This window comes from Schistocerca nitens, chromosome 8 (genome assembly GCF_023898315.1).
Source record: "Schistocerca nitens isolate TAMUIC-IGC-003100 chromosome 8, iqSchNite1.1, whole genome shotgun sequence".
NCBI classification, from domain to species: Eukaryota; Metazoa; Arthropoda; class Insecta; order Orthoptera; family Acrididae; genus Schistocerca; species Schistocerca nitens.
Genome location: NC_064621.1, coordinates 549,805,781 through 549,831,845, shown reverse-complemented (window position 1 = coordinate 549,831,845; position 26,065 = coordinate 549,805,781). Strand labels below are relative to the sequence as shown.

Here is a 26,065-nt window from a genome sequence, read left to right as displayed (position 1 = left end):
ATAACGCTGCAATCACTACAAGAAACTTGTGAGGTACAGTGCCAAAAATCTTCTGAGAATCTAGACATACGGAATCAATTTGAAATACCTTGTCGATAGCACTCAACACTTCGCGTGTGTTAAGAGCTAGTTGTGTTTCACAAAGACGATGTTTTCTAAATCCGTGTTGACTGTGTAACTGAAAAGTTTTCCCACAGTGTTCAGTGTGCACGGCTTATCGTCAGGGAGGACTCAGCTGGATTGCAGGACTGAAGAAAGGACAGAAACGAAGACCTGGTGGACGGGGTAGATGGCAGTAGGAAAGCGGCAGTAGCACCGTGTGTGCATGTCGCTGACAACTGCAACACATAGGAAAATGTGGAGGGGCCCTTTATTCAGTTGCGGTTCTCAAGTGGCTCGGGACAATCTAATAAGTATTAGAGCCTAATAAAATAGCGATAACAGAAATGACAAACTGCCTATTGGCTTCTGTCTCGGGTTCTTCGGCCGACGTTCATCTAATGATTTTTCTGACGTTTCGCCAGCACGAGTGGCTGGCATTGTCAAAGCTTCACCCTCCATTGCCGGTGGTGAACTGGAGCCGAGCTCGCGGGCGCAGGCTATATGTACCTGGCGCGCCAACGTCCGAGGGCTTCTCCGCGGTCATTTCCGGTGCGGTTCTCCTCTTGCTACCTGCGACGGTCGTTCGCTGCAGTACGGGAAGCCAGGATCCGTTGACCTTAAGGCTTTCCTCTTTCTTGTTCAAACTGTTCGCGTGTTTTTGTATTTCTACAGCTTCTCTGAACAAGCGCGTGTGATAGTGCTTCTCTACAGCCAGAACTTCCGTGTCGGCGAATTTTATTACATGGTCGGTCTCATTCAGTGCGTGCTCTGCCACGGCCGATTTCTCCACCTGCCCCAACCTGCAATGTCGCTTATGCTCTTTGATCCTGGTGTTAATGGATCGTCCAGTCATTCCGACATAAACTTTTCCGCATGTGCATGGTATGCGGTATATTCCCGACATTGCAAGTGGGTCTCTTTTCTCCTTCGCCGATCTAAGACACTCTTTGATCAAAGACACTCTTTGATCAAAGAGTGTCTTTTCTCCTTCGCCGATCTAAGACACTCTTTGATCAAAGAGTGTCTTAGATCGGCGAAGGAGAAAAGAGACCCACTTGCAATGTCGGGAATATACCGCATACCATGCACATGCGGAAAAGTTTATGTCGGAATGACTGGACGATCCATTAACACCAGGATCAAAGAGCATAAGCGACATTGCAGGTTGGGGCAGGTGGAGAAATCGGCCGTGGCAGAGCACGCACTGAATGAGACCGACCATGTAATAAAATTCGCCGACACGGAAGTTCTGGCTGTAGAGAAGCACTATCACACGCGCTTGTTCAGAGAAGCTGTAGAAATACAAAAACACGCGAACAGTTTGAACAAGAAAGAGGAAAGCCTTAAGGTCAACGGATCCTGGCTTCCCGTACTGCAGCGAACGACCGTCGCAGGTAGCAAGAGGAGAACCGCACCGGAAATGACCGCGGAGAAGCCCTCGGACGTTGGCGCGCCAGGTACATATAGCCTGCACCCGCGAGCTCGGCTCCAGTTCACCACCGGCAATGGAGGGTGAAGCTTTGACAATGCCAGCCACTCGTGCTGGCGAAACGTCAGAAAAATCATTAGATGAACGTCGGCCGAAGAACCCGAGACAGAAGCCAATAGGCAGTTTGTCAACAAGTGGCCACGAAAGCCTCAACAATTTTGGATAACAGAAATGTTTTTGTTGCGATTGCTAGTCGTGTGCTCGCAATTCGACTGCAAGCTAGTCTTCCTTCTACCTACATAGGTTACACGGGGCAGTCTGCACGCCAGGAGGAGCGAGACAGGTAGCAGTTTGAGAGGCTTGTAACAGAGGGCGTAACAACAACGAACACGGACTATGGCCCGTCAGCAGTGACACTGCGCAGTTGCACTGTTTCCAGCACAGTGCAGATCAGGATGCGAGGAGCGTTCCGTGACTTAACGGGCAGTTCCAGTTGCACAGAAGTGGGCGGTTCCAATTCCACAGAATTCAGCAGTTCCACTGCAGCCCATCTGTCGATGAACATCGACCTGACCGCCGAACAAATCGCCGTGCAGCTGACAGTGTTACCGGCAGGATACCATCAGCTCAGCGACAACGCAATATATCACTGCGGGCAGTGTCTATCCCGCGAAAAAGACACAGGATCTGAATCACAGTATGGAGACACGACGTGATGCGAATGCTTCAACGTAAATGCAGACGCTAAGCCAATCCTTCAGCTGCGCTGTTGTTCTTGACCGCAAGTGTCCGTCGCGGCCAGAACAGTGTTGTGTGCAGCTGAGAGTGTAGTATGTTGGAGCTCAGGGCACTCGAACCTGGGCGAACGGTTGGCGGTCGTATGGCAGGTGCTTCCGTAAACAACATAGCAGAAGCGTTTGGTGTTTCAAGAGGCACAACATCGACGATTTATACTGCATACAGCGAAAGCGAGAAAACATTCGCTAAGTCATGACGCGGACGAATGTGTGCTTTGAGTGGTAATGACACTGTTTGGTCCTCTCCTCCAAACCAACCAACCAACCAACCAGAGTACCCTCAATCCTTACCAGCTGAGAGCTGAAGTCATACCCGATGGCGTCCGACATGACGACGCAAGGAGTAACACTGCTACGCCTCTCCTAAACGTTGAAAGAGTGGAGTCTCTCCCCACGTCGCTACCGTTCTCGGCTACGATGATATCCTGGACAGTGCAGAATCGTGATTCATCACTGAACACAACGCGATGCCATTCGTCAAGCAGTTCATGCTTTCCGGTCACTACTCCAAACACAGCCGTTTGAGTCGCACGGTTGACTGCAGCCTACGCATCGGACGGTTGTTCCGCAGTCCGGTTGCAACTATTCTCTCACAAATGGGGCGGGGTCACACAGAATGTTGCAAAGAGGACATTACTTGTGCTCTAATGGCAGGCGCAAGTGTAAAGGCGTTAAAATGTCAAAAACAACAACATGGGGTTGTGGGTCCGACCTGGTGCAAAACACTTTATTTATTTATTTATTTTTTATTTATTCATTCCCCCAAACTAGTTTCAGCGACGAATACCGCCATCATCAGTGGATTCTATGATTCTAAAACATACAGAAATAGCATACTTCTAAACCACTGTAAAACATTATTATATGTGTAGTGTTCTGAATATTATTTTCTGTGAACAATATCATAATACCTTGTTTACTATAAGGCACAGCATGATTTTCACAATTGTTGCTACTGTTTCCGGCATATTATCTGCGTTTTTTGTTGCCGTTTTTCTCGGCATACATCTGACATCTGCAATTGTGTGAGTGGCTGTTACTAAACAACTACAATAACGTGAACTTATGTATGTCACCGTTACACAAACGGGATTGCGGTGTGTTGAAGATACAGTTTTGGCCTGACCTAGATTCTTACGTATTTTGTTATGTACTCACTTTCGTTGGGCGGCTTGGAGCTACTTTTAGACACAGAGAAACGTAACTTTCGCATCTTGTTCGTGATCCAAAACGTTACGCCATCTTGATGTTCGCGCGTGTCGCGAGAAGTGTATCGCATATTGCGAAAAGGTTATGAAAACTGTAGCGGGAGTTCTGACGACTTTTGTTCCTTACTTATGTCTCTGTGTGTGATGGGGAAGTGATTGTCTGTGTGTGTGTTTTCCTGTTCTTTGCCCTGTGTCAGTTCTGTAAGAGCGGTAATGCGTGTGTTGTTGCAATCTGTTATGTTTTCGTTTATTAAGTTTTTTTCCTTCTGCTATAGCTTTCTGTATGTAATAATTTTATTCTATTGTTAGTTTTCTGTATAAACTCTTGCTGTGTTTCAATATGTGCAGATCACTTTCGATATTAGTGGGTGTGTTCATTAGGTGTTCTACGAAAGGGGAAAGTGTGCTGTCACCCTCTACGGCTCTCGTGTGTTCTGTGTACCTTGTTCGGAAATTTCTGCTTGTTGGGCGTATGTACTGGACCTGACAGGAGTTATATGTGACTTGGTGCATTCCAGCATTGCTGAATTTGTCGGAGGTCCTTTTGTCTGTGCTTAGCCTTTGTTGAACTGTGTTGTTTCTTTTAAATGTTATTGGGAACCCTTCCTTTTTAATATGTTTCCAATTCTATGTGTTTTTTATTGTTGTATGTTAGTGTGTAACGTCTGTTTCTTTTTCTTGATGTGATGTGGTCTGATGTGCTTAGAAGAAAACAGGATACATATAATAATGTTTTATAAGTATGTCATTTCTGCATGTTTTACAATCAAAGAACCCACTGATCACTACGATATTTGTTGCTGAAACTAGTTTGGGACGATAAATAAATAAATAACAAAAGTGTTTTGCATTAAGGTGGACCCACAAACACACATTGTTGTTTCTGTATGCAAACACGGACCAGTGGAAGAGTTTCGAGATAAAATTATGGGTTACAATGTGCTTTGTGCATAATACGGCGATTCTGTCTCGTGGTGGTCAGACGTGGTCGATCGGACCATTGACGATAAGTATGCGTGCCCTCAGCTCCCTATGCAGCCCATCGCCGGGTCACCGTCACTGCCCCACAGATCTGGACACTGCACGATGCGACCAACTAGCCTAACGGAGACACACAGAGAGGCTTCTCTCAAATTGTATCAGCTGCTGATAAAGATGTCCGACAAGAGTACTCGGGCATCTCCCTGTCCTTCATAGCGACCACTCAACACTTGGTGCTGTTCACGTCCTTTATGTAATCTACCCGACATGGTAACAATATTAAATACGAATAACATTCATGTGCTCTGTTGGCTATTGCTCATGTCACAGAAGACAGCAACTAATCATTTACATATCCGCCATTTACAATCATTTACATACCCCACCATGTTTTCAGCGTGCTTCTTTGTTTTTCCTTTTTTGCAAGCAGTAAATCGCCCCATACAAAAATACTTGTGCGTCAATAGTGACTGCAGTGATTGTTGACTGACACCTCTTTTCGACAATACGGGTCTTTCCACCTAGTTACACCTACAGCCACCCCCCTTCTCCCTGGTCACACCTAGCTATTCACACCGATGTGACAATTAGAGTCGGAGGAGAAGACCTGAAGGAAGTGAAGCAGCCTAATGTCTTGGCTCAGTCATATGCAGTCATGGTGAAAGTCTACCAGATGTCCGAGCCCGTGTTAACACAGCCTGGATGAAATGGCGCCAGGTGAACGGTGTCCTGTGTGATCGCCTTATGCCTTTACGCCGTAAGTCAAAGGTTTATAGGACAGTAGTACGCCCAGTGGCACTTTATGGGTTGGAACGTTGGCCAACGACAACGAAGCATAAGCAGGCTCTCCACGCGATGGAAATGCGAATGCTTCAATTGTCCCTTGGGCTTACCCGATTTGACCAGTCAACAAACGTCAACGTTCGGCGGCGACTTGCAGTTGCAACCATCTCCGACAAACTGCGAAAAAGCAGGTTAAGACGGTACGGACAAGTCACGCGCAGTAAAGCAGACGCGGTGGCAAGAATAGCTATGCACATGGACAAAGGCCGACGACCTCGTGACAGACCCAAGATACGATGGATGGATCGTATCAAGGAGGATATGGAATTCATTATTGGCACCTGTGAAGATGCCCTTGACAGACGCAAATGGAGGCAGATGTATCAGCAAGTGGGCAATGCTAGACCGGGATAAACACTGAGACACGCATTGACCTATATTTAGTTACGTTGAGAATCAGCTGGCACTCTACTGAGTTTATGACCGCCTGTAAGTCCAACGGAATTTCACAACCATTCTCTAACGGCGAACATAAGCGCATTGTTTGCTGGAATTAGTGTATCAGTTTTTTTAATGTTCCATCTCAAATTAATTCAGCCTTGTATGAATTTAGGCTTTCAGTAAACATATACTACTGGCCATTAAAATTGCTACACCACGAAGATGACGTGCTACAGACGCGAAATTTAACCGACAGGAAGAAGATGCCGTCATATGCAAATGATAAGCTTTTCAGAGCATTCACGCAAGTTTGGCGCCGTTGGCGACACCTACAACGTGCTGACATGAGGAAAGTTTCCAACCTATTTCTCATACACAAACAGCAGTTGTGAAACGTTGTGTTGATGCCTCGTGTAAGGAGGAGAAATGCGTACCATTACGTTTCCGACTTTGATAAAGGTCGGATTGTAGCCTATCGCGATTGCGGTTTATCGTATCGCGACATTGCTCCTCGCGTTGGTCGAGATCCAATGACTGTTCGCAGAATATGGAATCAGTGGAATCATGAGGGTAATACGGAACGCCGTGCTGGACCCCAACGGCCTCGTATCACTAGCAGTCGAGATGACAGGCATCTTATCCGCATGGCTGTAACGGATCGTGCAGCCACGTCTCGATCCGTGAGTCAACAGATGGGGACATTTGCAAGACAACAACCATCTGCACGAACAGTTCGACGACGTTTGCAGCAGCATGGACTATCAGCTCGGAGATCATGGCTGCGGTTGCCCTTGACGCTGCATTGCAGACAGGAGCCCCTGCGATGGTATACTTAACTACGAACCTGGGTGCACGAATGCCAAAACGTCATTTTTCGGATGAATCCAGGTTCTGTTTACAGCATCGTGATGGTCACAGCCGTGTTTGGCGACATCGCGGTGAACGCACATTGCAAGCGCCATACTGGCGTATCACCCGGCGTGATGGTATGGGGTGCGATTAGTTTCACGTCTCTGTCACCTCTTGTTCGCATTGACGGCAATTTGAACAGTGGACGTTACATTTCAGATGTGTTACGACCCTTGGCTCTACCCTTAATTCGATCCCTCCGAAACCCTACATTTCAGCAGGATAATGCACGACCGCATGTTGCAGGTCCTGTTCGGGCCTTTCTGGATACAGAAAATGTTCGACTGCTGCTCTGGCCAGCACATTCTCCAGATCTCTCACCAATTGAAAACGTCTGGTCAATGGTGGCCGAGCAACTGGCTCGTCACAATACGCCACTCACTACTCCTGATGAACTGTGGTATCGTGTTGAAGCTGCATGGGCAGCTATACCTGTACACGGCATCCAAGCTCTGTTTGACTCAATGCCCAGGCGTATCAAGGCCGTTATTACGGCCAGAGGTGGTTGTTCTGGGTACTGATTCCTCAGAATCTATGCACCCTATTTGCGTGAAAATGTAATCACATGTCAGTTTTAGTATAATATATTTGTCCAATGAATACCCGTTTATCATCTGCATTTCTTTTTGGTGTAGTAATTTTAATGGCGAGTAGTGTACATTATTGTTACTGTACACAACTGTTGAGTTAGAATGACTTTCTGCCACCAGACTCACAAATCGCCGTCAGGATTTAGCCCAGAAAAACGAACACAAAGTAGTATAGAATCATGTTAAGGGAAATCCCTTTAACCAAAAGTCAGTAAATTTTGAAACAAAACAGACAGTGACCACAGGCAACCCTATGGGGACGCTGCTGCGACAGCTATTTCAGAATAGAAATTTTCTGTAGGATCCATGCGTTTGAAAGATGCTTATTTCAGCTGGAAGGTCACGGGAATTAGAGGCGATGATGTGATTTAAACGAGTGGATAACAACCACCTTAGTCAGTCAATGCAGAAAATTTCTGTTGCTCTAAAGATACACTGGAGCACGAGTTCGCAACATGGATGAAACAGGGTCGATATTTACGCGTAAATAATAGCAATCTGTCTATTAAAAGAAACGGAAAAGGGTTCCAGAACAGGTACTGCAAATTATGGGAACAGATACGAAAGGTAAGAAATGAACTACGCCAAGTATTTTCTTTTGATCCAGTGTTTCATCCGAAGAGCGAAAAAGGAAGAATATCAGCTTAGGACGTCTCGTCGACGATGATGTTATCAGAAAAGGGGCACAAGGTGGGGAACGAGAACGGCTGTGGCATTTTCAAAGGGAAGCATCCCTGCATTCATTTTAGGCGATTTTGAGAAACCGCGAAGAACCTAAATCTGGATGTCGGAACTGAGAATTTAACGGCAGTCAGCTCCAACTCTTCCCGTTCTTTATGCTTCTCAAGTGTGTGACTATTCTCCCAGGCTTCTAAATTTATGTCTCGACAATACCATCGGACGATGTGGAGCATTGGATTCGAAATTAGGCAGCGGAAATTCGGTTCTACATTCCCACCATCCAGTTGGTCTTCCACGATGTTTAAGAATCGCTTAACGTAAATGCCGCAATGGTTTCCTGACTTCCTCATCCGAAATCATTATCCGTCTCTCTACTGACTTCGTCGTCGACACTGATCTTGCTTACACCCAAACCTCCACATGTCAGACTCTCAGATCGGTACCAAACGTTGTGTATCCATCGAGTATAAATTAAACAGCGATTTAGTTCATGCTATGTGCTGCCGTCCAGTAGAACAAGCGTAGTAGTCAGTTAAATGTAACACCAGAACTAAGAAGCACAGGAGAAGCGTATCTGTGAGTGATTGTTTCGTAGATCTCACGTGGGTGAGTTTGTAGAGCGTGTGGTCGTCGTATCAAAAGGTCCCACATTCAGACCTCACTGATATTTTTTTAAACTGTTTACGTGTAAAACTGTTATACAGGAGAACATTTTCCTGACGTGTAAAGGAACTTTTCGGAGTTTGTAGCAATGTTCGTTTGGCAGTCTATTTTTGCTTCGTTAGTTTAACGTTATGTACCCATTATTTATCGTATTACTTTATTATTATTACTATTTTATTATTATTATTGTTATTATTTTCGCACGTGTGATTCAATTTTTTCCTTATTTTCTGTTTTGCTTGTATATTCTGTGAAACTAAAGCAGACTGCCAAGAGAACATTGCTGTAAACTCCAAGCAGTCGTTTTACATGACAAACACGTTGTCCCATATAACGTTTTCACGCTTAATATAGTAAAATTATTTGTCGTTATTGGGGTTTGAACCGAAGACGTTTGGTACGAAGATATGATGCTTTACCAACTTCCTCACAGAAGCTACATTAGTCACAGTTACTCTTTTCCTGCGCTCCGTAAATCTGTTGTTACTTTTAATTAACGTATACGCCCGTTCTGCTGGACAACAGCACATAGTGCGAACAAAATCTGAGTTTTCATTGATACTCAGTCAACGTACAACGTTTGGTAACGATCTGAGTGTCTGGCATCTGGAGGTTTGGGAGTTAGTTTTTTTCTTTCCTTCTTCCTTTTTGACAACGCAATTGGAGAAAGCAAGACTATTGTAAACCTACTCAATCCCCATATCGAAATTGTTGCAAACAGTTTTACTGCCACATTTGCAGGTGAACACGATAATATACCAGAAAATATTTTGACGACTATAGTGAAGGCGGTACCCTGTACAGAGGATATTCGAAGAAAAGTCATGTATAACAGCGAGCCATTCCCACCGAGGAGAAGAAATGTTGACAGAGCAAATGTAAAATGGACAGAGCAGCTGCAGAAATTGGAACTAAGTGGACGATGAGGTTTACTGCTTGGTAGGGAAGATGAAGCGCTCCGCAAATGTTTAGCCTTGTAAATGGGCGCTGCTTTCGGCTTTTGTCGGACGTTACACAAGCATCGTTGCGTCCCGCGAGGGAGGGCAGTTTCCCCGTCGCTACCTGAGCCCGCTAAAGGTAATGGCGTCTAATATACGTTACCAGGCTGCTGCGTCTTGAGCCGGGGGCCGTAGTTAATGAGGGTAACCGGAGTCTAACAACTTTTGCGCCGCTCATCTTCAAAGTCCTCAGGCGCTGATACGAAAAACGTGTGTCACTTCACCGAAACAGGTAATGCGCACAAAGGTGACACAGTTTGGCTGATTTAGAGACGACAGCAATTTACTTACTGTATCTGAGAACAGAAAATGAGTTGCACTTTATTATGACATTACTTAAAAAGGTGTTATCGTTAAGGGAAAAAACTTAGTCAAATGTTTCGTCTATCGTAATGTTGTTTTGTACACCCTAGTGCTTTCTTAGGCATGGTCTTTTCGGAGGTTGTTCGCCATTGTCTTTATCCGATATGAGAATTGGTTTGCTCAGTCATCTACATAGAGCACAACGTTGCACTCTTCAATGCATAAAGCATTACTAGAGGTGGAAGTCAAGTCAACTGCCGTGATAAATATTTGGAGAGGCCACGAGTAATTAAGAAGTGTAATGTAACACATGTGAGGACATGCAGACCGGTAGGGGACAGTTGTCTAAATAGTACCGCTTCTGATATTTTATTTATTATAACCTGAACAGTAAGTTACAAAATCATTTAAGCAATGCCATCCTGAACGGCAAGATCTTGTTCTTGGTGTATGACTTAAATACAGAAATTCTGAGAAAAAGAAACATACTACGAGGGTTGGAACTTTAATAGTGGCAACTATTTATTTACAGCTCGTACAAAATAGGTACGTGTTTGAAAGTGTTAGTGACCTTCAAAAGTAGTCACCAGCATTGAGTATAACCCGTTGCCAGCGATGTGGAAGTCTTAGCAGTGACAGTTGTGTCGACACTTCGAGCGGCTCGGTCTATTGCCCGACAAATTTGTAGCAGTTCTGAAGCGAAGGCCGTGAATGGTTTCCTCCAGTTTAGAAATCTAGTTGAACTGACGAGGGCTTAAGTCAGAGGAGTCCAATAGGTGGTATAGCACTTAGCAGCCCCATCAATCAAACAAATCAGTAACAGCTTGAGCATTGTCCTGTAAAATGATGGTCAGGTCCTGCAGAAAGTGTCATCACTTCTGTCTCTAAGCTGATCGTAGGTTGTGTTCCAAAAATGAACAGAATAGAGACAGAAGTCATGACACTGTCAAGTTTTTTATAAATGAGCTGTGAACCTGAAAGACACCCCTTTGACAAACGCATCTATTGAATGTATCAAGTGTCGCCCTTTCAAATTTCCACACGCGACGGATGGATGACGCTACTGAGAAGAGACATTACAGGCTGAGTTAGCATCCCTTCGCTCCCAGCTTCAGGCAGTGTTGGCTTCGGCCACACAGCTTGAGGCTGTTGCCAATGGGCATCACTGTGGGGGTCCGGATGGGGGTTTGTCGGGGACGGCCAGCTCGTCCCACACATCCCCCGATCGGACTAAGACTGTGGCTGCCCTGGATACTGCCCACATTGAGGCTGATCCCTCACCTGTGGTAGAGTGAGAGGTCGTCTCGAGGTGTGGTAGGGGGCGAAAGACATTCCGGAGGGCTGAACGGAAGGCCTCTCCAGTTTGTCTGACGAACCGGTTTGAAGCTCTGCCTCAGGCTGATACTGATCTTCGGCCGGACATGGCTGCTTGTCCTGTTCCAGAGGTTGCCCCTCAGTCTGCAAGATCCAGGCAGTCACCGAGGGTGGGCTTACTGGTAGTTGGGAGCTCCAACGTCAGGCGCGTAATGGGGCCCCTTAGGGATATGGCAGCAAGAGAGGGGAAGAAAACCAATGTGCACTCCGTGTGCATACCGGGGGGAGTCATTCCAGATGTGGAAAGGGTCCTTCCGGATGCCATGAAGGGTACAGGGTGCACCCATCTGCAGGTGGTCGCTCATGTTGGCACCAATGATGTGTGTCGCTATGGATCGGAGGAAATCCTCTCTGGCTTCCGGCGGCTATCTGATTTGGTGAAGACTGCCAGTCTCGCTAGCTACCGGGGGAGAGAGGGGGGGAGAAGGGGGGGAGAAGAGGGGGAGTGGGGGGAGAGGAGGGGGGAGAGGAGGGGGAGATGAGGGGGGAGAGGAGGGGGGAGTGGGAGTGGGTGGAGTGGGGGGGAGTGGGAGTGGGAGTGGGGGGAGTGGGGGGAGAGTGGGGGAGAGTGGGGGGAGAGTGGGGGGAGAGTGGGGGGAGAGTGGGGGAGAGTGGCGGAGAGTGGGCGGAGAGTGGGCGGAGAGTGGGCGGAGAGTGGGGGGAGAGTGGGCGGAGAGTGGGCGGAGAGTGGGCGGAGAGTGGGGGGAGAGTGGGGGGAGAGTGGGGGGAGAGTGGGGGGTGAGTGGGGGGTGAGTGGGGGGTGAGTGGGGGGTGAGTGGGGGGTGAGTGGGGGGTGAGTGGGGGGTGAGTGGGGGGTGAGTGGGGGGTGAGTGGGGGGTGAGTGGGGGGTGAGTGGGGGGTGAGTGGGGGGTGAGTGGGGGGTGAGTGGGGGGTGAGTGGGGGGTGAGTGGGGGGTGAGTGGGGGGTGAGTGGGGGGTGAGTGGGGGGTGAGTGGGGGGTGAGTGGGGGGTGAGTGGGGGGTGAGTGGGGTGTGAGTGGGGTGTGAGTGGGGTGTGAGTGGGGTGTGAGTGGGGTGTGAGTGGGGTGTGAGTGGGGTGTGAGTGGGGTGTGAGTGGGGTGTGAGTGGGGTGTGAGTGGGGTGTGAGTGGGGTGTGAGTGGGGTGTGAGTGGGGTGTGAGTGGGGTGTGAGTGGGGTGTGAGTGGGGTGTGAGTGGGGTGTGAGTGGGGTGTGAGTGGGGTGTGAGTGGGGTGTGAGTGGGGGGTGAGTGGGGGGTGAGTGGGGGGTGAGTGGGGGGTGAGTGGGGGGTGAGTGGGGGGTGAGTGGGGGGTGAGTGGGGGGTGAGTGGGGGGTGAGTGGGGGGTGAGTGGGGGGTGAGTGGGGGGTGAGTGGGGGGTGAGTGGGGGGTGAGTGGGGGGTGAGTGGGGGGTGAGTGGGGGGTGAGTGGGGGGTGAGTGGGGGGTGAGTGGGGGGTGAGTGGGGGGTGAGTGGGGGGTGAGTGGGGGGTGAGTGGGGGGTGAGTGGGGGGTGAGTGGGGGGTGAGTGGGGGGTGAGTGGGGGGTGAGTGGGGGGTGAGTGGGGGGTGAGTGGGGGGTGAGTGGGGGGTGAGTGGGGGGTGAGTGGGGGGTGAGTGGGGGGTGAGTGGGGGGTGAGTGGGGGGTGAGTGGGGGGTGAGTGGGGGGTGAGTGGGGGGTGAGTGGGGGGTGAGTGGGGTGTGAGTGGGGTGTGAGTGGGGTGTGAGTGGGGTGTGAGTGGGGTGTGAGTGGGGTGTGAGTGGGGTGTGAGTGGGGTGTGAGTGGGGTGTGAGTGGGGTGTGAGTGGGGTGTGAGTGGGGTGTGAGTGGGGTGTGAGTGGGGTGTGAGTGGGGTGTGAGTGGGGTGTGAGTGGGGTGTGAGTGGGGTGTGAGTGGGGTGTGAGTGGGGGGTGAGTGGGGTGTGAGTGGGGTGTGAGTGGGGGGTGAGTGGGGGGTGAGTGGGGGGTGAATGGGGGGTGAGTGGGGGGTGAATGGGGGGTGAGTGGGGGGTGAGTGGGGGGTGAGTGGGGGGTGAGTGGGGGGTGAGTGGGGGGTGAGTGGGGGGTGAGTGGGGGGTGAGTGGGGGGTGAGTGGGGGGTGAGTGGGGGGTGAGTGGGGGGTGAGTGGGGGGTGAGTGGGGGGTGAGTGGGGGGTGAGTGGGGGGAGTGGGGGGAGTGGGGGGAGTGGGGGGAGTGGGGGGAGTGGGGGGAGTGGGGGGAGTGGGGGTGAAGGGGAGAGGGGAGAGAGCAGCATCATCGACAGGACTGACTGCGGACCTTTGGTACGGAGCCGAGTGGAGGGTCTGAATCAGAGGCTGAGACGGTTCTGCGACCGTGTGGGCTGCAGATTCCTCGACTTGCGCCATAGGGTGGTGGGGTTTCGGGTTCCGCTGGATAGGTCAGGAGCCCACTACACGCAGCAAGCGGCTACACGGGTAGCAGGGGTTGTGTGGCGTGGACTGGGCGGTTTTTTAGGTTAGATGGCCTCGGTCAAGTACAGAAAGGGCAACAGCCTCAAAGGGTGCGGGGCAAAGTCAGGACATACGGGGACCAAGCAGCAATCGGTATTGTAATTGTAAACTGTCGAAGCTGCGTTGGTAAAGTACCGGAACTTCAAGCGCTGATAGAAAGCACCGAAGCTGAAATCGTTATCGGTACAGAAAGCTGGCTGAACTCAGAGATAAATTCTGCCGAAATTTTTACAAAGGCACAGACGGTGTTTAGAAAGGATAGATTGCATGCAACCGGTGGTGGCGTGTTTGTCGCTGTTAGTAATAGTGTATCCTGTAGTGTAGTAGAAGTGGATAGTTCCTGTGAATTATTATGGGTGGAGGTTACATTCAACAACCGAGCTAGGTTAATAGTTGGCTCCTTTTACCGACCTCCCGACTCAGCAGCTTTAGTGGCAGAACAACTGAGAGAAAATTTGGAATACATTTCACATAAATTTTCTCAGCAAGTTATAGTCTTAGGTGGAGATTTCAATTTACCAGATATAGACTGGGACACTCAAATGTTTAGGACGGGTGGTAGGGACAGAGCATCGAGTGACATTATACTGAGTGCACTATCCGAAAATTACCTCGAGCAATTAAACAGAGAACCGACTCGTGGAGATAACATCTTGGACCTACTGATAACAAACAGACCCGAACTTTTCGACTCTGTAAGTGCAGAACAGGGAATCAGTGATCAGAAGGCCGTTGCAGCATCCCTGAATATGGAAGTTAATAGGAATATAAAAAAAGGGAGGAAGGTTTATCTGTTTAGCAAGAGTAATAGAAGGCAGATTTCAGACTACCTAACAGATCAAAACGAAAATTTCTGTTCCGACACTGACAATGTTGAGTTTTTATGGAAAAAGTTCAAGGCAATCGTAAAATGCGTTTTACACAGGTACGTGCCGAGTAAAACTGTGAGGGACGGGAAAAACCTACCGTTGTTCAACAACAAAGTTAGGAAACTACTGCGAAAGCAAAGTGAGCTTCACTCCAAGTGTAAACGCAGCCAAAACCTCACAGACAAACAGAAGCTAAACGATGTCAAAGTTAGCGTAAGGAGGGCTATGCGTGAAGCGTTCAGTGAATTCGAAAGTCAAATTCTATGTACCGACTTGACAGAAAATCCTAGGAAGTTCTGGTCTTACGTTAAATCAGTAAGTGGCTCGAAACAGCATATCCAGACACTCCGGGATGATGATGGCATTGAAACAGAGGATGACACGCGTAAAGCTGAAATACTAAACACCTTTTTCCAAAGCTGTTTCACAGAGGAAGACCGCACTGCAGTTCCATCTCTAACTCCTCGCACAAACGAAAAAATGGCTGACATCGAAATAAGTGTCAAAGGAATAGAAAAGCAACTGGAATCACGCAACAGAGGAAAGTCCACTGGACCTGACGGGATACCAATTCGATTCTACACAGAGTACGCGAAAGAACTTGCCCCCCTTCTAACAGCCGTGTACCGCAAGTCTATAGAGGAACGGAAGGTTCCAAATGATTGGAAAAGAGCACAGGTAGTCCCAGTCTTCAAGAAGGGTCGTCGAGCAGATGCGCAAAACTATAGACCTATATCTCTGACGTCGATCTGTTGTAGAATTTTAGAACATGTTTTTTGCTCGCGTATCATATCGTTTTTGGAAACCCAGGATCTACTCTGTAGGAATCATAGATACAGGCTCCCAGGTAGATGCTATTTTCCTTGACTTCCGGAAGGCGTTCGATACAATTCCGCACTGTCGCTTGATAAACAAAGTAAGAGCCTACGGAATATCAGACCAGCTGTGTGTCTGGATTGAAGAGTTTTTAGCAAACAGAACACAGCATGTTGTTATCAATGGGGAGACGTCTACAGACGTTAAAGTAACCTCTGGCGTGCCACAGGGGAGTGTTATGGGACCATTGCTTTTCACAATATATATATAAATGACCTAGTAGATAGTGTCGGAAGTTCCATGCGGCTTTTCACGGATGATGCTGTAGTATACAGAGAAGTTGCAGCATTAGAAAATTGTAGCGAAATGCAGGAAGATCTGCAGCGGATGGGCACTTGGTGCAGGGAGTGGCAACTAAACCTTAACATAGACAAATGTAATGTATTGCGAATACATAGAAAGAAGGATCCTTTATTGTTTTATTATATGATATCGGAACAAACACTGGTAGCAGTTACTTCTGTAAAATATCTGGGAGTATGCGTGCGGAACGATTTGAAGTGGAATGATCATATAAAATTAATTGTTGGTAAGGCGGGTGCCAGGTTGAGATTCATTGGGAGAGTACTTAGAAAATGTAGTCCATCAACAAAGGAGGTGGCTTACAAAACACTCGTTCGACCTATACTTGAGTATTGCTCATCAGTGTGGGATCCGTACCAGATCGGGTTGACGGAGGAGATAGAGAAGATCCAAAGAAGAGCGGCGCGTTTCATCACGGGGTTATTTGGTAACCGTGAGAGCGTTACGAAGATGTTTAGCAAACTCAAGTGGCAGACTATGCAAGAGAGGCGCTCTGCATCGCGGTGTAGCTTGCTGTCCAGGTTTCGAGAGGGTGCGTTGCTGGATGAGGTATCGAATATATTGCTTCCCCCTACTTATACCTCCCGAGGAGATCACGAATGTAAAATTAGAGAGATTAGAGCGCGTACGGAGGCTTTCAGACAGTCGTTCTTCCCGCGAACCATACGCGACTGGAACAGAAAAGGGAGGTAATGACAGTGGCACGTAAAGTGCCCTCCGCCACACACCGCCAGGTGGCTTGCGGAGTATTGACGTAGATGTAGACGTAGATGTAGATACAGCTGTTTCAAAATTTGTCGTTTGCTGTTGTTAAATATGGCAACGCTGAAGCTGTCAATAGGTTGTTTATAATGAGGATTTAAATGAACAGTAATGGGAAAAGAGGAGATGTCGAGTGTAGGCCACATTTTTATGACATTCGTCAAGATCGGACTCAACAACCGTGTCTCGAACCGTTTCGTTCCACTTTTGGAAAGCTATCAACTTTAGAAAATAATGTGCGCAATTGGTTTGTAGAATTTCATCGTAAACGTTCTTCCGTCAGCGATGTTCAATGCCTGACAGAAAAGTTAAGTACCCAGAAGACATTGTCGGATGCGTAGATGATTACGGCTGCAATTCTCTGTGACAGGTGGAACAGCATCAGAGCTCGTTAGTGTTGTTAGTGTTTAGTGTTGTTACCGGGTCTGTTTGGGTATCTAAAGGCCGTAAACTACATCAGATGTTGAATGACCACTGTCAAGTGTACTGATATGCCACGTAGTCGCTTGAGACAACGTTATCAGTGCCTGACATAACTTGGAAGGGACCCCACTGTTGGTCTCAATTTGATGCCTTACAATATCCAAATTTATGGTGAATTTATGGGGCTTGCGGATGTGCCAATGGAACGTGAGGACAGGCACACTATATAATATCAACTGTTTCCTACGATTGTTCTCTTTCAGCGCAAATGTTTGTATGTATCTGCCCAAGCGGTCTACACTCCTGGAAATGGAAAAAAGAACACATTGACACCGGTGTGTCAGACCCACCATACTTGCTCCGGACACTGCGAGAGGGCTGTACAAGCAATGATCACACGCACGGCACAGCGGACACACCAGGAACCGCGGTGTTGGCCGTCGAATGGCGCTAGCTGCGCAGCATTTGTGCACCGCCGCCGTCAGTGTCAGCCAGTTTGCCGTGGCATACGGAGCTCCATCGCAGTCTTTAACACTGGTAGCATGCCGCGACAGCGTGGACGTGAACCGTATGTGCAGTTGACGGACTTTGAGCGAGGGCGTATAGTGGGCATGCGGGAGGCCGGGTGGACGTACCGCCGAATTGCTCAACACGTGGGGCGTGAGGTCTCCACAGTACATCGATGTTGTCGCCAGTGGTCGGCGGAAGGTGCACGTGCCCGTCGACCTGGGACCGGACCGCAGCGACGCACGGATGCACGCCAAGACCGTAGGATCCTACGCAGTGCCGTAGGGGACCGCACCGCCACTTCCCAGCAAATTAGGGACACTGTTGCTCCTGGGGTATCGGCGAGGACCATTCGCAACCGTCTCCATGAAGCTGGGCTACGGTCCCGCACACCGTTAGGCCGTCTTCCGCTCACGCCCCAACATCGTGCAGCCCGCCTCCAGTGGTGTCGCGACAGGCGTGAATGGAGGGACGAATTGAGACGTGTCGTCTTCAGCAATGAGAGTCGCTTCTGCCTTGGTGCCAATGATGGTCGTATGCGTGTTTGGCGCCGTGCAGGTGAGCGCCACAATCAGGACTGCATACGACCGAGGCACACAGGGCCAACACCCGGCATCATGGTGTGGGGAGCGATCTCCTACACTGGCCGTACACCACTGGTGATCGTCGAGGGGACACTGAATAGTGCACGGTACATCCAAACCGTCATCGAACCCATCGTTCTACCATTCCTAGACCGGCAAGGGAACTTGCTGTTCCAACAGGACAATGCACGTCCGCATGTATCCCGTGCCACCCAACGTGCTCTAGAAGGTGTAAGTCAACTACCCTGGCCAGCAAGATCTCCGGATCTGTCCCCCATTGAGCATGTTTGGGACTGGATGAAGCGTCGTCTCACGCGGTCTGCACGTCCAGCACGAACGCTGGTCCAACTGAGGCGCCAGGTGGAAATGGCATGGCAAGCCGTTCCACAGGACTACATCCAGCATCTCTACGATCGTCTCCATGGGAGAATAGCAGCCTGCATTGCTGCGAAAGGTGGATATACACTGTACTAGTGCCGACATTGTGCATGCTCTGTTGCCTGTGTCTATGTGCCTGTGGTTCTGTCAGTGTGATCATGTGATGTATCTGACCCCAGGAATGTGTCAATAAAGTATCCCCTTCCTGGGACAATGAATTCACGGTGTTCTCATTTCAATTTCCAGGAGTGTATGATGTGGAACATTACGTGTACTAGGAACTGCTGACTTACTTCCGATTTAGCAATTGCGGAGAGTGTGATCGCAGCGGAACTGTAATTAGTGGCATTGTTGGAAGCTGCCATTTTGAATACAGAATGTAATTTGATTCCTTATAACAACATTTTATCTCGTGAAAGAGGATGATGTATCCTGGAATGTAGCAATGAAGATCATTTCTGGAAACATGTAACTTTATGAATTGAAAAGATATGTCTAATTCTTTGAATATTTTAACTTCTTCCTTGTCTGTGGCCGGCCGGTGTGGTCGAACGGTTCTGGGCGCTTCAGTCTGGAATCGCGCGACCGCTACGGTTGCAGGTTCGATTCCTGCCTCGGTCATGGATGTGTGACGTCACTGGTTAGCGCGCTTCTCCTACTGTTGTAAAACTCATTCTCAGTGATACCTTGCTTCGGAATTTACGTTTCGTAAAATGGATTGCAAACGGTGTGTAGTACCACTCTGCACAAGTCCATAATAACTCATGAAAAATTGTTTTTGAGTATTCGAAAGATTGAGGAGATACATAAAGTATGGTTGAAGCTCGTTCGCAGAGATCCAAATGACATACTGGACAGTAAACGTGTTTATTTCTGGGACGATCATTGTAAATGAAGAAGCCATGTGAACTCGTAGGGCCGGCCGCTGTGGCCGAGCGGTTCTAGGCGCTACAGCCTGGAACCGTGTGACCGCTACGGTCGCAGTTTCGAATCCTGCCTCAATTTATACCTGGGAATGTGGGAGATATTTGTGCTAAAATATTGGGGAAGCGACTTCTTTCGCCCATAAGTTTCCAGTCAAGTAGTTAGATATTATTCAGTCATAATAATTTAACTACAATTTAGAGGGGAAAGAAGTTAAACACTTTAGAAAATAAAGTGCACAACTGGTATGTAGAACTTCGTCGTGACCGTCCTTCCGTCAGCGATGTACAATGGCTGACAAAAAGAAGCACCCAGAAGACATTGTCGGATGCGTGAATGACAAGAGCGACACCACTCAGGGACAGGCAGACCAACACCAGAGCGCATTAGTGTTGTTCGTGTTTCGTGGTATTACCCAGCCTGTTGGCATGTGTAAGGGCCATGAACTGCATCAGATGTTGAGTCGTCACTGTCAAGGATACGGATATGCTGCGTAGTCGCGTGAGACAGCGTCATCAGTGGCTGACACAGCTTGAAAGTGACCTCACTGATGGTCTCCATTTGACAGCTTACAGTATCCAGATTAGTGGGACATTCGGGTGGGCCAGTGGCCTGATACTGGACTGCATGGGCAGGCACACACGTCGTCAACATCCCGCTCGACCACACACGCCGGACTAGCACAACGGAGTATGGCCGCACTGGGCACCAAGCACGTCTTTAATCCCTTCACATCTGCTCCTGCCGTGCGGGAACAAGCAATGGACTCCTCGCAACATTTTGTTTCCTCCCACATCACTGGTCGGAGACTACTGGCAGCCGCACTGGGAAATTAGTGTAGGCTGCTGTCAATGCATCAGAAACGGCTACGTTTGAGGTGTTACAGTAACCAGGAAGCGTAGCCTGCTGATGAATGTTTTCACATTGTGTTCTGCGACTAGTCGCGGTTCTGCACTAGTCGCGGTTCTGCACTACCCTGGAGACCATTGTCGGCGACGTGCGGTGAGGTCTCACCCTTCCAACGACGAGGCACAGCAGTGTTACTCCCGCCTAAATCTGTGGGGAGCGATCGAGTAGACTTCAGGTCACGGCTGGTAGTGACAGAGATAACTCTTGACAGCACAGCGGTTCGTGACGGACATCCGGTGTCCTCATGCGTCACCTCTCATGTAATCAAGGTGCCATTTTTCAACACGACAATGCTCGTCCACACATGGCACGTGTCTGTCTGAACTGTCGGCGTGATGTTGAGTTACACCCGCGGCAGGCAATATCGCAGGTGTGTCCCCCCCGCCCCCCCCCTCCCCCCCACTACATGTGTGGGACCAGATTGGACGCCAACTCTGTCCCAGTGCCGGTATCGAAGACATCAAGGACCAGTTACTACAGTAGTGGTCGGCTTGTCTCAGCAGTGGGAACAGCGGCTGTCTGGCATCCCTTGCAACCGAATCAGTGCATGCAACGTAGCGAGAGGTAACATCATGAGTGGGCTCATACAGGCAAGTTCTTCGCAAATTTGACTCGATTTTGTAATCACTGGAAAAGCACCACATTCTCTCCCAACCTGTAAAGTTCCATTTCGTTTCTTTCTTCCCATATGCGCGTCTCTCTCTCTCTCTCTCTCTCTCTCTCTCTCTCTCTCTCTCTCTCTCTCTCTCTCTTTTTTTCTTTTTGCCAAGCAGTGCGTATCTAATATTAGCGAAAACAGTAATGCTTCACAATAGCTAAATATGTACGTAAATGTGATACCCGTCCTTATCTCCTTCTGCTCCCTCGCTCTGTCCATCTCCTGCAACCCCTCTCTTTGTCCATTTCATCCTCATTCCTGATCTGTATCTCCTCGTAACCTTCTCCCCCGTACCTCTGTTTATTTCCTCCTCCTGTTTTCACCTCCCTCGAGATGACTGGGTGTTTGCGTTGTCCTCATCATTTCATCATCATTCATGAAAGTGGCGCGATTGACTGAGAAAATGTTGGTGATTTGTAAGGGTGCTGATAACCGCGCAGTTGAGCGCCCCACAAACCAATCATCATCATCATCATCCTCCTCTTTCTCTCTATGTGCGTTTCGTCCTCCCGCTCTCTGTCCACGCCCTCTTCCACCCTCTCTCTGACCGTAAGGCTTGTTTACTGTTGTTTCAAACAAAACCGCAATAGGGAGAATTCGCTTAAAATGAATGGGATAATGGTTGATATCACTGGTATGCTGAGTATGAGAGAGCTGCTGGGTCAGTGAGGATAACAGCTTCAATGGTGGTATTTTGCATAGTTTCAATCTGCGAGCGGGGAAGATCACAATGTATTCCAAACGTATAAGGTATAGAAACTACTTTCCTGTTCTCTGTTAAGGACAATTGCGAGGACGAAAACAAACCAACACATTGTTGCATATACAGTTTTTATTTAAAATTATGTGTAATGAGAAAGAATATGTTTGAGAAAAACCATTTGCCTAACGGTTTAAAGGTCCTGCTATTGTATTTAAAACTGGCTTTGAAAATGCTAACGAAACTGCACGTTTTCAGAGCACAGTATTTTCTTTCCCGCAGTTTTGACAGAAAAGCTGGAAGCTGTTATTTAAAAAATGTCGGTATGAATATTTATTAGAACATCGTATAAAAATTCGAAGTAAATTGGTCAAACACCTTTCGAGACTTTTGCTAACAAAGTTTCCACTTTACATTTTAAATTTACTGTATTTATATGTTATGTATGTTACGAATATGTAGCCGGTGTCCGTCTAAATGTTTATTAGGGTATCATGCAAAGTTCTGAACTAAATCGGTGGAGAACACTTTTACAGAGCATCGTGTAAGTATCTCACATACATGGGTCACAAACTTTTCGAAAATTTTCTTAACTAAGTTTACCTTTACATACACACATCAAAAAAACTTTTGCATCGCCCCAGTTCCCAGAATTCCTGAAGATAGACGTTGACCGTGGATATTATATCACAGACACAGTCCCTTCGACTGTTCAGAGAGGCTGGTCCCGGCGGAGGTTCGAGTCCTCCCTCGGGCATGGGTGTGTGTGTCTGTCCTTAGGATACTTTAGGTCAAGTAGTGTGTAAGCTTAGGGACTGATGACCTTAGCAGTTAAGTCCCATACGATTTCACACACATCTGAACATCTGAACTGTTCAGAGATGTCACTAAACCCGTCCAAAGATGTAAACAACCATGCATGAGCAGCGCCTATTAGACGGAGGGTGTCGGGCAGCCGATCGGGTTCCAGTCATTACACCAGGAAGGAGGTACACACTTCGTGTTGTCTGTTGATCGACTGTACCTAGACGGTCAACACCGCGGTTCGATCGCGTTCGCATTGTTACTTTGTGCCAGGAAGGGCTCTCAACAAGGTAAGGTCCAGGCGACTCGGAGTGAACCAAAGCGATGTTGTTCGGACATGGAGAAGATACAGAGAGACAGGAACTATCGATGACATGCCTCGCTCAGGCCGCCCAAGGGCTACTACTGCAGTGGATGACCGCTACCTACGGATTATGGCTCGGAGGAACCCTGACAGCAACGCCACCATGTTGAATAATGCTTTCGTGCAGCCACAGGACGCCACGTTAAGACGTCGTGTTACAACTCAAACTTTGCGCAATAGGCTGTACGATGCGCAACTTCACTCCTGACGTCCATGGCGAGGTCCATCTTTGCAACCATGACTCCATGCAGCGCGGTACAGATGGGCCCAACAACATGCCGAATGGAACGCTCAGGATTGGCACCACGTTCTCTTCACCGATGAGTGTCGCATATGCCTTCAACCAGACAATCGTCGGATACATGTTTGGAGGCAACCCGGTCAGGCTGAACGCTTTAGAAACACTGTCCAACTAATGAAGCGAGGTGGAAGTTTCCTGCTGTTTTGGGGTGGCACTATGTGGGGCCGACGTACGTCGCTGGTGGTCATGGAAGGCGCCGTAACTACTGTACGATACGTGAATGCCATCCTCTGACCCATAGTGCAACCATATTCGTAGCATATTGGCGAGGCATTCGTCTTCATGGACGACAATTCACGCCCCCATCGTGCACATCTTGTTAATGACTTCCTTCAGGATAACGACATCGCTCGACTAAAGTGGCCAGCATGTTCTCCAGGTATGAACCCTATCGAACATGCCTGGGATAGATTGAAAAGGGCTGTTTATGGACGACTTGAACCACCAACCACTCTGAAGGATCTACGCCGAATCGCCGTTGAGGAGAGGGACAAAATGTTCAAAAGTGTGTGAAATCTTACGGGTCTTAACTGCTAAGGTCATCAGTCCCTAAGCTTACACACTACTTAACCTAAATTTTCCTAGGACAAACACAGACGCTCATGCCCGAGGGAGGACTCGAACCTCCGCCGGGGTCAGCCGCACAGTCCATGACTGCAGCGCCTGAGACCGCTCGGCTAATCCAGCGCGGCAGGAGAGGGACAATTTGGAGCAACAGTGCCTTGATGAACTTGTGGATAGTATGTCACGACGAATACAGGCATGCATAAATGCAAGAGGACGTGCTATTGGGTATTAGAGGTAACAGTGTGTACAGTAATCTGGACCACCACCTCTGAAGGTCTCGCTGTATGGTGGTACAACATGCAATGTGTGGTTTTCATGAGCAATAAAAAGGGCGGAAATGATGTTTATGTTGATCTCTATTCCAGTTTTCTGTACAGATTCGGGAACTCTCGGAACCGAGATGATGCAAAACTTTTTTTGATGTGTGTACATAGTGAGTGAGAGTGAGAGTGACAGAGAGAGAGAGAGAGAGAGAGAGAGAGAGAGAGAGAGAGAGAGAGAGAGAGAGAGCCTATGCTTTCCGAAATGTTCATCAGAGAATCGTGTAAAAATTTTAAGTAAATCTGTCAAGTACTTTTCGAGATTTGTGGTAACAAAGTTAAATAACGATTTTTATTTATAGAGTAGCACTGAATAGATTATCTAATGGGTGAGGTAAACTTTTATTACTTGGTCATTTTTCTCGAATGATTTGTATAGCTTGTTGAACAACCTGTATTATTTCGGAAGCCTGCATCTGTTTGATTGGCTGCAGCAGTACAGTAGATAAGGAGAGACGGGCGACTCACCGGGAAGTACTGCAGGACGACCTGGTTGAGCAGTGTGGAGATGGCGTAGAAGTCACCGACGTTGATACCGTAGGCGACGAGCAGCAGCGCGAACCCGGGGTTGGTGACGAGCCGCCACGTGGAGGACAGGAAGCTGCCGCCCCCGCCGCCGCCCTCGTCGGCCGCCGCCTCCTTCTGCGCCGCCTGCGCCGGGCTCGGGGGCGTGGGCGGCGCCGCCCGGAACACTGGCGGGTGCACACACGGCCGTCAGTCTAAGAACCCTCATTACGGGGGTATTCGTAAAGCCTTACCCATCACCTCCAAAAAATAAAAACTACATAATTATTTCTTTTTTTGCTCGCATATATATGTCTGTGTCATGGACGATAAATAGTTTAGACAAGAAGAGAATAGATGCTTTCGAAATGTGGTGCTACAGAAAAATGCTGAAGATTAGATTGGTAGATCACGTAACTAATGAGGAGGTACTGAATGGAATTGGGGGAAAGAGGAGTATGTGGGACAACCTGACTAGAAGAAGGGATCGGTTGGTAGGACACATTCTGAGGCATCAAGGTATCACCAGTTTAGTACTGGAGGGAAGTGTGCAGGTAAAAATCGTAGAGGGAGACCAAGAGATGAGTACACTAAGCAGAATCAGAAGGATGTAGGTTGCAGCAGTTTCTTGGAGATGAAGCTTGCACAGGATAGAGTAGCTTGGAGAGATGCATCAAACCAGTCTCTGGACTGAAGATGCAACAACAACATATATGTCTGTAGTTCCGATGCTAGAGGACCCAAGACCAAATGACACAGCCTATTTGTAAAGTGGAGCGCGACGATAATTCGGTTGCAGTACTTGAAGGGGGACTACGCTGCGGCAGTCTGTGCTGGGTTGGTGGAAGTGTTTTGCAACGGTGCACCATCATAACCTCACCGGACAATAAATTTGTCACGCCAGTGGGCACGCAAAGATGAACTGTTAAGCTTTTACAGATGGCGTAGTGATGGAGTCACGTGCTCAACTGCGCGCACATTGCCTCCACGTGGGCATAAAGCAGTGGCGATCAGTGAGACAGTTATGTTTCAAGTGGCCATTGTACGTAACCATGGGTACATGTAAGGACGTGACAGTGTGTGGCAAACATGAGCAATGGAGTTTGTACGTGCCCATGACCATACCGTATGTGAACTTGCTTTGTTGGTGTTTCGTGGCGGACTGTTGGAACGTGTCTACAAGCAATAAGCTACTGTCCCATGTTAAAATTAACGTGTGGATTATTCTTATTCAGAATGGTTATAACATTCAAATAGCATTTTCGGTTAATAATCTGACGAAATATCTGTTATTTTTAAGTAATTAAAGGTTAAAAATCACTACATTCAAGCTTTAGTCACGTGATTGAAAACGTTCTGTTAACGGCCGAAGCTCTGGTTACGTCAGAGGGTGGGGTTAGGACGAAGCTATACGTGTGTTACAAAAGTGTTAGCTAAAGTTAACGTGTTTCTCCGTCTTTTTTTTTTTTTGTTTCAAACAGTTTAGTTATTTTGAGATGTAAAACGCATTTGCAGCTCTTAGAGTAGATCGGAGGAAGATGCCAAACTTAAGGTATGGAGGATCAAAAGGCGAGTTAGAATTGGATATTTAGGATCAGCACTGAAATATTG

At 48.2% G+C, this 26,065-nt stretch overlaps 1 protein-coding gene across 1 annotated transcript in view; it reads right to left on the bottom strand.

Moving 5' to 3' along the window:
- LOC126199670 (feline leukemia virus subgroup C receptor-related protein 2) overlaps positions 1-26,065 on the bottom strand; it is a 745,948-nt gene that overhangs the window by 215,389 nt on the left and 504,494 nt on the right. The window contains exon 4 of the mRNA XM_049936597.1: positions 24,419-24,642. Within this exon, the coding sequence (XP_049792554.1) occupies positions 24,419-24,642 (224 nt within the window). The remainder of the gene's footprint in view (positions 1-24,418; positions 24,643-26,065) is intronic.